This window comes from Artemia franciscana, chromosome 17 (assembly GCF_032884065.1).
Source record: "Artemia franciscana chromosome 17, ASM3288406v1, whole genome shotgun sequence".
Lineage (NCBI taxonomy): Eukaryota > Metazoa > Arthropoda > Branchiopoda > Anostraca > Artemiidae > Artemia > Artemia franciscana.
The window spans coordinates 5,561,952-5,574,427 of NC_088879.1; the positions used below are offsets into that span (position 1 = coordinate 5,561,952).

At 35.3% G+C, this 12,476-nt stretch overlaps 1 protein-coding gene across 4 annotated transcripts in view; it reads right to left on the bottom strand.

Annotated features, from left to right (window-relative positions):
- LOC136037735 (heme oxygenase 1-like) overlaps positions 1-12,476 on the bottom strand; it is a 30,924-nt gene that overhangs the window by 1,318 nt on the left and 17,130 nt on the right. For all 4 annotated transcript variants that reach the window (XM_065720513.1, XM_065720512.1, XM_065720511.1 and 1 more), the window contains one exon: positions 12,250-12,367. In XM_065720513.1, the coding sequence (XP_065576585.1) occupies positions 12,250-12,349 (100 nt within the window). In that variant the 5' untranslated portion in view covers positions 12,350-12,367. The remainder of the gene's footprint in view (positions 1-12,249; positions 12,368-12,476) is intronic.

The window sequence follows — 12,476 nt, forward strand, 5'->3', positions numbered from 1 at the left end:
GACCGATACCTGCGCTACACGGACAATTAGTCGGCAAGCGAAAAAGTTTAAAGTTAAGTAATTTTTTTAACATTAAAGAGACTCATAAAATTCTTTAAAACAATTTTTTTAAGAATTGAAAAATAAACTTTTTTAAAGCAATTCTAAGTGACAAATCAGGTAAAAAAAATACAGTTAGATTTACCATTTTTTTTATTCGGAAGTGAAAATTATTTTTGAAACTAACGTTGTAGTATCATAGCCATGATTAATTATCAATAAAAATCTAGTTTATTTTCTATAGTTTTAATATTTTCTCTAAGATTTTTCTTTTTTAATATTCATTCAGTACCAAAAGGGACTTACACTTTAAACAATTTTGGACTAATAACGTTCAATTAAAGAATACACTGTTTTGAAACTGGACCATTTTAAAAGATAACAAGTTGTTCCTAATCTCATGATCCAGTACAACATAAAAAATAGATTCCTGATCTCGGTCAGAACTTTCTTTTTAAACAATGACAATAGAAATTATTACCGAAAATCCTCTGCAATCAACATGGTTATAGAAACAATAAATCTGTACCTTTTTTCAAATACTAAGGATATCAAAATAAAAACATGTAAATTTGTCAACACTTTTATTCTGTAAAAATTTAAACATTAAGAACCTCATGCTTCTTAAAGACAACTACTCTTTCAAAGGAAAGCCTTCGTTAGCAGTTTGGTGCTATGCGCTTTTAGCTTATTTTTTGCTGACTTTTCTCTCCCATGTTTCTTTTTCTATCTTTAATACCGTTATATTACCTTAATTCCGCTTTTACCGGTATAGTCAAACAAGACACCAAGGAAAGGTTCCTGAAATTCCTTTGAATAACGATGCTAACGGACGTGCAGAAAGTGGAGAAGAAAAGTAGCAATGTTACTTGGCAGTTTTCAAATTGGTTGGCAGATTTTGTCTGAAAATACCATTTTTACATATAAAAATAATTTTTGCTCAAAAATAAGCAGTCAAAACACAGGTTGTGCTGCTAAAGTGTTGGCAGCTTTTAGAATTCTGTCAAATTCTGCTACTGGCAGCTTTGGTATTTTTCTATACATGGATGTTAATGCTCCTTTAATTTCGTTTTTGTTTTTACCACATATTCTTAATATTATGGTTTTCATTTAATTTTTTTTTGTATCAGTCACTGGATTGTTTGTAATACATCTATTGGCTATATTCGTATACATCAGTTCATCTGTCACTGTCTTAACAAAAAATGAACAATTATTAGATTTACTTGGTTTTTCAGCATAATTTTTTCAGTCTATGTCAAAAAAGCAATTAACTGACAATTTAGTATGACAAATTACTCATGCTCCTACACCAGGCCATGGATATTTCTAATGGAATTTTGTTTGTACTGTTTCCCGATTAGAACCTGTAAATAACTGTGTTCACCATATTTTTTCTTTCCCAAATCCGAAAATTCGAATTTCTATTCTAATGGGCCTTACACTGCTAGGTACAAGGCTGCAACTACCGCTTTAATATGAAAGTTATCATTTGTAATAAGAGTTGTAATTAAAGGGTTGGACTTTTCCCATTTTGGTGGTTCGTACCACAAAAAAGGTTGAGACACGATCGTAGTATAAATATTGTTGAATGTACAAACAAATTATATTTTAACAAATTTGAACAAATTATATTTCGCATAAATATAAATGTTGGGTGAAAATTTATCTGCTTTAGATATGTATCTCTTTTTTTTAGAAAGTGGAAAGACATTTCTGAACTGATACGAAAACAGCGACCGACACAAGGCATGTACCATTTCTTTGATTCAATTTAAAGCTACAGAGACGGAGGCAGCCGAACCTGTTGCGTCATGCCTCTCCAAAGAACGCAAAAAGGAAATACTAGAGAATAAACAGTACGTAAAAGCTCTACTAAAACTTACAGCATTACTTGGACGGCAAGGTCTTGCGCTTCGTAGCCATAATGAAGGGTAGTCAAGTGCCAATCAAGGGAATTTCGTAGAGACAGTACATCTTTTAATGGAAATCAACCCGGACTTGATGAAAAACTTTCGTAAGGCCTATGGCCATTAAATGTCACACGAGCAACACAACGACTACACTGAGGTCATAAGAAATTAAATCAAAGTTTCTATCGCGACAGAAATCAGAGAAGCAACATATTTTGCCGTTCTTGCTGACGAGACAAAATACCTCTCGAAAAAGAACAACTTGCGACCTTAGTACACTATGTTCATGACCTGAAAATCAAAGAAAGGGCCAAAAGTTGCTACCACATGCGCAAGGTTGACGCTGAGAGTTTGGCCGACTTCATTTACAATAAAATAAAGGGAATCGGCTTTGACTGGCCAAAGTGCGTTGGACAGTGCTATGACAGGACCAGTGTAATGAGTGGACACTTTTCAGGAGTACAGGCCCGTCTCCAGGAAAAAAGTACCACAAGCGGTGTACACAGACTGTCATTCCCATTTACTTAACCTTGTCATTGGCGATTGTATGCAGAAAATACAAAGAGTTCCAACAGTATTTTCAGTTTTGCAAACGAGTTTACAGTCTCGTCTCCAATAGCAACACTCGATACCAGTTGTTCGTCAAAGCCCAGAAAACTGTCAATGGGCCTGTGCTAACGCTTGAAAGGACAGTAGTAATAAGTTGGTCTTACAAGTATAGATCAGTGGCTAAGATCATGGTTAGATATGACTGCATACTCGCAGTTCTGTCTGTAGTTCAAGAATCTTCTGACAGGGAGGCAGCGGCAGAAGCTACGGCCCTTAAGAAGCAGCTGGAGTTGTTTCCCTTCATATTTAGTTTTCATGTCATTCACGAAGTTCTTGCAGTGATAAACCCTCTTTCTGAACAACTACAAGCAGCAGATCTGGTCATCTCAGAAGCTTGCACTTTAATCAGTGCAACAAGAACGAACTGAGGAAAATGCGTGATGACGAGTATTTTCGTACCCTATACGGCAAGTCTAAAGAGATGACCATTAATTTCAAAGCTGATCTGTCAGAAACAAGTGCTCTCTCTTCAGTCATACCTGGTAAATCAAAATGGGTTCAGATGATATCCGGAAGACTAAGAGACTACTTGACGACAATTGGAAAGCACAATATTGACAATTGGAACAATTGGAAAGCACAACAATTGGAAAGCACATTGACTCCGAAAGCACAACAACGGAAGACAAAGTGCAGAGAGACTTCTATGAGGTTTTGAACAGAGTGTTAAATGAGTTTGAAGAGCGTTTTTCTATCCAGCTGCCAGTGCTAGAAGCCACACGTTGCCTTAACCCCAAATCCAAAGATTTTAAGGACTCCGATTTACTTCTTGTGATCGCGACATACTTCGATCAGGCGGTAATCGATACTATGCAGCTGAAGCGTCAAGCTTTAATAGCTCGGGCATTTTTGTCGCAGCTTCCACAGAATCCGGCAAACGGCTTTAGATGTATTCGAAAGCCTCAGAGGATTGAAAGAAGCTTATTCTGAGCTTCTTAAGGTAGTCAGGGTAGTCCTCACACTTCCGCTCACAATGTGCTCAAATGAACATTTTTTCTCTGTGTTGACGTTTTTGAAGGACTAACTCCGGACAACGATGGAAAACGAGGGACTTTCGCATTTGTTGCTTATATTCTCTGAGAAAGCTGCAGTGAAGTAGCTGGATTCTAAGAAGCTTGTCGACGACTTCACAAAAATGAAGCAAAGGAGATATCCATTGCTGAAGTAACTGTACGTTAACTTCTGACTTATACAGTAAATTTTCCATTTTGGTACTGTTTTTGGTCCCTAAATAAACTGCAAAATGCAAACCCCAAAGATATTATGGTAGCTAAAGGCATCTTCAAAAATTTAAAAATTTTAAAGGCTGGATGGGGGCCCAAAATCGATGTTTGCCCCCCTCCCTAAGGTTTTCTGAAATGGCGCCACTGCATGTCTAGAAAACACCAAAATCGTCAGAAGTTTCACTAACAACAAAATGGGGGAAATCAGGGTTAATATTAGAGAATATGTTATCAATACATGTCGCGGATGTATCCGTGACCCTCGTAGGTATGTTGACTGATGGAAGTAATCAGAATAATATGAAATTATTCAATAGTCGGCTACTCTTTGCATTTATTTCAATTAGGTCAACGTTTAGATCGCCCACAAGAAAATAGGGGAGACTCACAGGCAACTTCTCCAAAAGGCTGCTCCTCCAAGGGATCAAAGAATTCATTATATGAGGAAGTCGGTGGGGGGTAGAGAATTATTAAATAGCAAGAATTAACACCTAAACGAAGACGAAGCACGAGTGAGTCAAACACAATATCCCTATAAATTGTTAAATTGCTCAGAAGGGCCCCTTTAATATCTGATCTGATATATACCGAAAGGCCCTCATGTGGACATAATTGCCTATTTTTTTGTGTAAAAATTATATCTCTGTAGACCAAGCAACTCTGAACTATTATCATTAATCAATGTCTCAGTTAAAGATATCACCTGAAAAACAGAAATATTAGCTAAATCTTCCATACAGCTACAACTTGAATTTAGCCCTTGGCAATTCAGATAAAAAATGTTGGAAAAATTACCAGGTTTACGGTATATAGGACCAATTTCACACAGTAAAACATAATTCGAATCTTCAAGCTGCAAGCGAATACCGCACCCAAGGTCCGAAAAAATTACCAGGTTTACGGTATATAGGACCAATTTCACATGGTAAAACATAATTCGAATCTTCAAGCTGCAAGCGAATACCGCACCCAAGGTCCGAAAAAATTACCAGGTTTACGGTATATAGGACCAATTTCACACGGTAAAACATAATTCGAATCTTCAAGCTGCAAGCGAATACCGCACCCAAGGTCCGAAAAAAATACCAGGTTTATGGTATATAGGACCAATTTCACACGGTAAAAGATAATTCGAATCTTCAAGCTGCAAGCGAATACCGCACCCAAGGTCCGAAAAAATTACCAGGTTTACGGTATATAGGACCAATTTCACACGGTAAAACATAATTCGAATTTTCAAGCTGCAAGCGAATACCCAACCCAAGGTCCGAAAAAATTACCAGGTTTACGGTATATAGGACCAATTTCACACGGTAAAACATAATTCGAATCTTCAAGCTGCAAGCGAATACCGCACCCAAGGTCCGAAATTCCACTCAAAACGTTATTATATCTACACGCAAAATCTATTTTATGACTCTCTAATTCCTTTAATTTCTGAGGTGCTAAAGGAGATTGAAATATACTATCCATAACTAAGAGCTACAATCCCTATCTTATGGTGACTCCATCTTTGACACAGATAAACACTGAGGTAAAATACACCTATCAATTGTCTAACTACTTCACGAACTAAGAAAAAGAAACTAAAACATAACTTCACTATCATTAACAGAACAATTAGGTTATGGTTTAGCCGCTTAGCGCACAAGACCTTTCTAACCATGTAACACCTTCCGAATCCCTTTTGCTTCCTAAAGGTGCGCAAATACTTCCAACAAATTAAGAAATTCTCCAAATACAAATATATCGTTTAGAACGGGCAACAAAATTATTCTATAAAAACAAAAAATAATTGTTTCTGTAATAATACAAGAGACGAGAAGGGGTAGAACATTGGAGGAAAAAAAATAATTGCAATTATAATTAATTAAATTTCACTTCAATATCATAAAACATAATCGAAAAATTTGCTTAGAGGGAAAACATGAAGAATAATGTCACCAGAAATATAATCATTAGTCACTTGATGAAATCAAAGTGGGCGTTAAATTGTTAACTCATGTTAACAAATATGCACTAAACATAGAACAAAAGGTGATTAGCCATACCCTATTAAACATGATATCTTACTATTTATCTTGGTAAATGACCAGTGAACATCTTAACATGATAGATTTGTGTGAAGCCCGTTGAAATTAAAGCAGGTGAGATATTAGGTATGAGTCTACTACAAAATAAAGAGATTACGAAACTAAACATTGCAATAAATGATGACTCTATTGGATACAATGTAAGTACTGAAAACAATTAAAACAGTGACGTGATAAAAAAAAAATAATAAATAAAAATCTTGGCTATGGATTAGGTACTTTGTAATTGACTATATATGAACCCAATCCATTCAACAAAATAATAATTGTTTTACTTTCCTAATACAGTGTACATAGCAAGAGAGGATGTAATGACAGAAGAAAGTGCAATGTTCAAATAATAAGAGTGAAAATTTCCCGTGGACTTGGGATCATCCGAAAATTAAAGCGTTTATTTCCTTTCCCTATCCTCCGTCTTTAATACTTTTCTCTTATTTACCCTTATTTATGTTACTGTTCGTCTGTGTGGATGTCCACATTTCCCTCGGTACTTGCTCCTATTCACAATCTTTATGAGAAAGCGGCAAGAATTCTCCAGTCGGCTACACACACTCCTCTTGACCTCTTCAAAATTAAAGATATTTATGTTTTATCTCTATCTTCGTTGGCATATCAATACTTCCAGGGAGATCTCCCATGTTGTTTTTCGGGACTGCTTAAACTAGTAGGGGAAGCAAATTTGTATATGGTTCGTAACCGGGAGGATGTGATGATTCCAGCTAGCCCCTCGGTTCGTTCAGACTTCGGCCTGGCTGTGACTGTGGGACGTGCTTGGAATTTGGTTCCCGCTGAGATCCGACAGTCACGAACACTTAGCTCCTTTAAGAGACAGATGAAAAGTTTCTTATTAAAGGCTTCTCATTAAATGTTTCTTATGGTTTATTTATTATTTTTTTTCTTTTTTGGGTTGTTTTTTTGTTGGTGTTGTATCCTCGATGACGCGAGAATTTTAATTTGTATTTTATTGTCGGGTGATGTGAGGGTCGCTGTTTCGTGGGGACTGCCGGTGAGTTGATTTCTTTCCCTTACATATTTATATTTAGATGTTGGTTAGTATGTTAATGACAAGTTTTATGATTCTTTATTTTTTGTATGCCGTTTCCCAAATAACGGGCCATTGAGCCCTTTGGGATATTGTTTTTTTTATTGTTATTTTATGAAAATAAATAGAAGTTGAACTTGAAAAAAGAAGAAAAAAACAGCGAATAAGGACACTGACAAAAAAGTAAAACTATATACTTCACTCTGTTATGTATGCTCCACTCCATTAATAATCAATAGAACAGAGGGAGTAGGAAAAGTCCAACTATATTATATTAATTCTTCACTCCATTGATTCACTATGAGTGTCAAATCGACCTCCACTAGCACCAGCCAAGTTATGTTCAAAATGCGGCACAACTTTATTAGCAGCACTAAATCGCAGATAATAATTTGGCGGGGGGCTGGGTTCAGGGAAAAACACTCGCAAAGATTCCTTTTGCAGCAGATATCGTTTCAGATGGGACACTCCACAATATGAGATTTTCATCAAGTTTTTCGAATTAAAGCTCAGGTGATCTGTTGCCAGTCACATTAATCTCAGTCCCCCCATTCACAACCTCATCAGTGAGAACTTTTAATTGGCTCTCTAATGCCTCTTTTTCTTTACAAGAGAACCCAGGTGGGTATCATTATTTGACGATTGCAAAAAAACACTTTGAATATTCTCTAACTTAGCCACTCGATCATCAAGAGACTTATGTTTATTTTCAAGTGAGTCTAATTTTTTTCCGTTGTCGCTTACAAGCCCAATCACAGTTTTAATGCTATCAGCCATAGTTGCCAACGATGTGTTTGAGATTGAGGCTGACCGAGTACCTGATACGTCAAATAATTTTTTTTAGTTCCCATCTTCATCCTTATCATGCCTTGATCGTTCTTTCTGTCCCAATATCAACAATTAATAATTATTTACATATTAATATTATATATTATAATATTATATATATATATAAATTATTATATATATTTATATAATAATAATTATTTTTTATAATTGTAATTATTTATAATTATTTATTTATAATTCATTTGTAATATTTCTTATATTATATAATTACGTAGATAATTGTGTAAATAATTATTTTTTATATTATATATTTATATTATTTTTATATGTTATAATATTTTTTTAATTATAATCATTCTTTGACTTTTCCGTAAAATTCAATTCAGAACAGCAGTCCAAAGTTTATTAATAATAACCGATATACTAATAAATTGGCTCAAGTAATATACAATTAGTATCCTTGCTTAAATAGGTAAACCGATAATTGTCTCATAGTATTATACCATAAGTATTCTTACTTGATCAGGTAATTTCGCATCCAAATAAATTATCAGTGAGATTCAATATCCAATTCACTTGAAATTGATAACCGTGAATAATGGACGCGCACCAGGAAAAGAGAAATGGGAAGTTTAAGGGAGCAAGGATTAAGTGGCACTTTGAACGGATTAAGACGGAAAGACCTAGCACAGGTGCGTTTGCCTCCGAGGATTGGTGCAAAAATGAGTTGTTAATAGAAACGGTAGTAACTACTAAAGGGATGTCTATTCTCATAAATTATGTCAACAATGTGGCACGTGTGGCGAGAGTGTGCCGAGTGTGGCAGAACGGTACGGCAGATGGATTGAGGGTGGCAGACCCCCTTGTATCCCTGGCCATGGAGCCTTTCGAGGGGGTATTAGTGTATTGTAATTCCATTTTGAATTGTATATTGTATTGAATAATAATAATAAACACGCGGCATTTCGAAATTTTGACTTCACGTGGCATTTTAATATGAAAACGCGTCAAACCCTGTGTTGACTTCGATGTTGAAATCGACTATGTACATGTGTAGCCTGAGAATTCAAATTAGATAACTACTAGATATAAGAAAATAAAAGAAAAAGGGACGAATGACCTTTAATAAAGACAGTAAGGCTAAAATAGAAACAGAAAATAAGTATTTATCTTTTGAAATAGAAAGGCAGAGTCAAAATATTATTAACCAAATTTATGCACCGTATCCTTGTCAATGATATAAGTAACTCAAGCTGGAGGATGCTGAAGGATAGCTGGAGCGCCAGAAGGAAGCTGGAGCACCAGTAGAAGGAAGCTGGAGGGTGCTCCAACAGATGGAGGGTGTTGGAGCATTCTATGCACAAAGCCTGTATACAGGGTCCACAACCCCAATATAACTAATGGTAACCTGTTGCTACATGAAACAGCAAGGCTTGGCGCCTGTTGTACTTCCCAATGGCCCCAATCCATGGAAATTTATGGGGGGAGGGGACAAGGATTTTTTGATTAAAAAAATAAAATATTAAAAAAATCAAAATCTGGGGGAAGATTTTAGTTTTTCCGATTCTGTACGGAAAATAACGAAGAAAGTACTTTTCAAATTCTTGGTGGGTAACTACCCCTTACCCCCTCAACCCGAATAACACTCCCAAAACTGTCCTACATGAAATCAACTAAGTTTTTAATCCAATTTCAAGTTACTGTTACAACAATCCTGTGTCTGGGGGCCAAGCCATATAGGCTTTAAATATTCGTTCAAACTCCTAACTTCAAACTTTTTATTTTAATTCCATTTAATCTTTTACGTGCAGAACCTAAATTTTAAAAAATAAAATATTTTAAAAAAAATCAAAATCGGGGGGAGATTTTAGTTTTTCTGATTTTGTACGGAAAATAACGAAGAAAGTACTTTTCAAATTCTTGGTGGGTAACTACCCCTTACCCCCTCAACCCGAATAACACTCCCAAAACTGTCCTACATGAAATCAACTAAGTTTTTAATCCAATTTCAAGTTAGTGTTACAACAATCCTGTGTCTGGGGGCCAAGCCATATAGGCTTTAAATATTCGTTCAAACTCATAACTTCAAACTATTTATTTTAATTCCATTTAATCTTTTACGTGCAGAACCTAAATTTAAAAAAATAAAATATTTAAAAAAAATCAAAATCGGGGGGAGATTTTAGTTTTTCCGATTTTGTACGGAAAATAACGAAGAAAGTACTTTTCAAATTCTTGGTGGGTAACTACCCCCTTGTCCCCTCAACCCGAATGGCACTCCCAAAACTGTCCTACATGAAATCAACTAAGTTTTTAATCCAATTTCAAGTTACCGTTACAACAATCCTGTTTCTGGGGGCCAAGCCATATAGGCTTTAAATATTCGTTCAAACTCCTAACTTCAAACTTTTTATTTTAATTCCATTTAATCTTTTACGTGCAGAACCTAAATTTTAAAAAATAAAATATTAAAAAAAATCAAAATCGGGGGGAGATTTTAGTTTTTCCGATTTTGTACGGAAAATAACGAAGAAAGTACTTTTCAAATTTTTGGTGGGTAGATACCCCCTTGCCCCCTCAACCCGAATGGCACTCCCAAAACTGTCCTACATGAAATCAACTAAGTTTTTAATCCAATTTCAAGTTACCGTTACAACAATCCTGTTTCTGGGGGCCAAGCCATATAGGCTTTAAATATTCGTTCAAACTCCTAACTTCAAACTTTTTATTTTAATTCCATTTAATCTTTTACGTGCAGAACCTAAATTTTAAAAAATAAAATATTAAAAAAAAATCAAAATCGGGGGGAGATTTTAGTTTTTCCGATTTTGTACGGAAAATAACGAAGAAAGTACTTTTCAAATTTTTGGTGGGTAGATACCCCCTTGCCCCCTCAACCCGAATGGCACTCCCAAAACTGTCCTACATGAAATCAACTAAGTTTTTAATCCAATTTCAAGTTACTGTTACAACAATCCTGTGTCTGGGGGCCAAGCCATATAGGCTTTAAATATTCGTTCAAACTCCTAACTTCGAACACTTTTTTTTTAAATTTAATCTTTTACGTGCAGGACCTAAATTTAAAAACATTTTAAGAGATATCTGTTTTACTTTTTATGGAGTAACTTCATAGTACCATTCCGTGAGTTTTAACTCCAAAATTTCTTGCCAAAATTGTTTGCTGAGAAGTTTATTCTTTCCTTTCTAAATAACTTTCCTTTCTGTGAAAACTAATCTATTGGATTATTGTTTAGATTCTCAATTTGGTAATCTTATTGTTAGGTGATATTTTAAACTAAGATTCCGTGAATACAAGATACCAATTCAAATTCTGGAGTCCAAAACTAAAATTTCACAAATGTGATTATGCAAGCAGCGTACGCGGAACAGGGCTGCCACTCAATTCTCTTGGGAAAAAAAAGATTTGAAAATCCCAAGACATTAAATAATGCCAATGTACATAGTTAATATACTTTTTGACGACAATGTTTAATATCTATGTTTTCCCAAGATCCGAAGCTCAGGACTGAAATTTCCAGATCTTGGGAAAAATTCGAATGAGCGGTGGCCCTGCTTTACACGCCCGATGTATCTATGTTAGCAACCTCTGTAACCTTTAAAAAAAAAGTTACTTTTAATTATCAGTGAAGACATGATCGAAAGCTAATTCATTTCATTCTTTGTGGCTGATTGAAAAAAAATAATAACAGCTGTTTTTTGTTTTGTTAGGCAGTTGAAAAAATAGTACAAGTTGCGACATGTATGCTACATAATCTCACAACACATTTATGCCACCAAGGCCCAAAAACTCCTTCTCAATCTAGGCAGGTATGCAGAACTTAATTAAGGGAGGGGGGACAATTTCCTTAAAGCTCTTCAAAAACAGGCAGTTCATACAAAAAATCGATAAGCCTAAAATGTAGAAAGCTACGAAAGATACGGCGTATCCTTCAGTCATTTTTGAAGAAAACCCTAAAATTTCTAGAAAAAAAATGCGAAGTAAATGATCAGTCGAAACAAATATTGTATTAAAAAAAAAGTAGCCTACAGAAATCTAATATGAAAAATTGCATCACAATGCCATATGCTATTAAAGATGCTAACTGTAAATGGTGATGTTTTACCTTTTCACTGGAAATCAAGATCGAATCAGCATTGTGAAGACAACTTCGAAGACAAAACTGCCTTTCCATGACGAAAATATAACAGTTCCAAACAGGGATGAAACCTTTTAATCGACAGTGAAACAACTTTCAACGTCAGCAGTTTTACTGCTGATGATGGACACAGTATATGCGTCCGAAATATTCAGTTAAAATTTTATATTTGTTTCACTGTCGATTAAAAGGTTTCATCCCTATTTCGAACTCTTATATTTTCAAAATTACGAAGGAGAAAGCCCTTGTACTAGCTGCAAAGCTGTTGGATTTGTACTCTATCCATCGACATAGAAGACAGGGAGGCAAGGGGGTTAAACCTAGGTGAAGCCCACGAGCACAAGAAACTTGAATTTCTAAGAAACTAAGGCAAAAAAAACTCACCAATTCCGAGTTTTGCATTGATCAACGCATCGCTTATGTCATGGATTTCACGTGTTGCAATTCGCATTTGTTTAGTAAATGGTACCTCATTGTTGTCCATTGCACTGCCAAGTGATGACTGAAAATATGATACATTTAACATATGGGAACAAATATTCTTGCTCAACCATTAGACAGGTCAAAAGTCAGATATTTTTTTGCATATAATGAAAACATTGCTCCTCGCG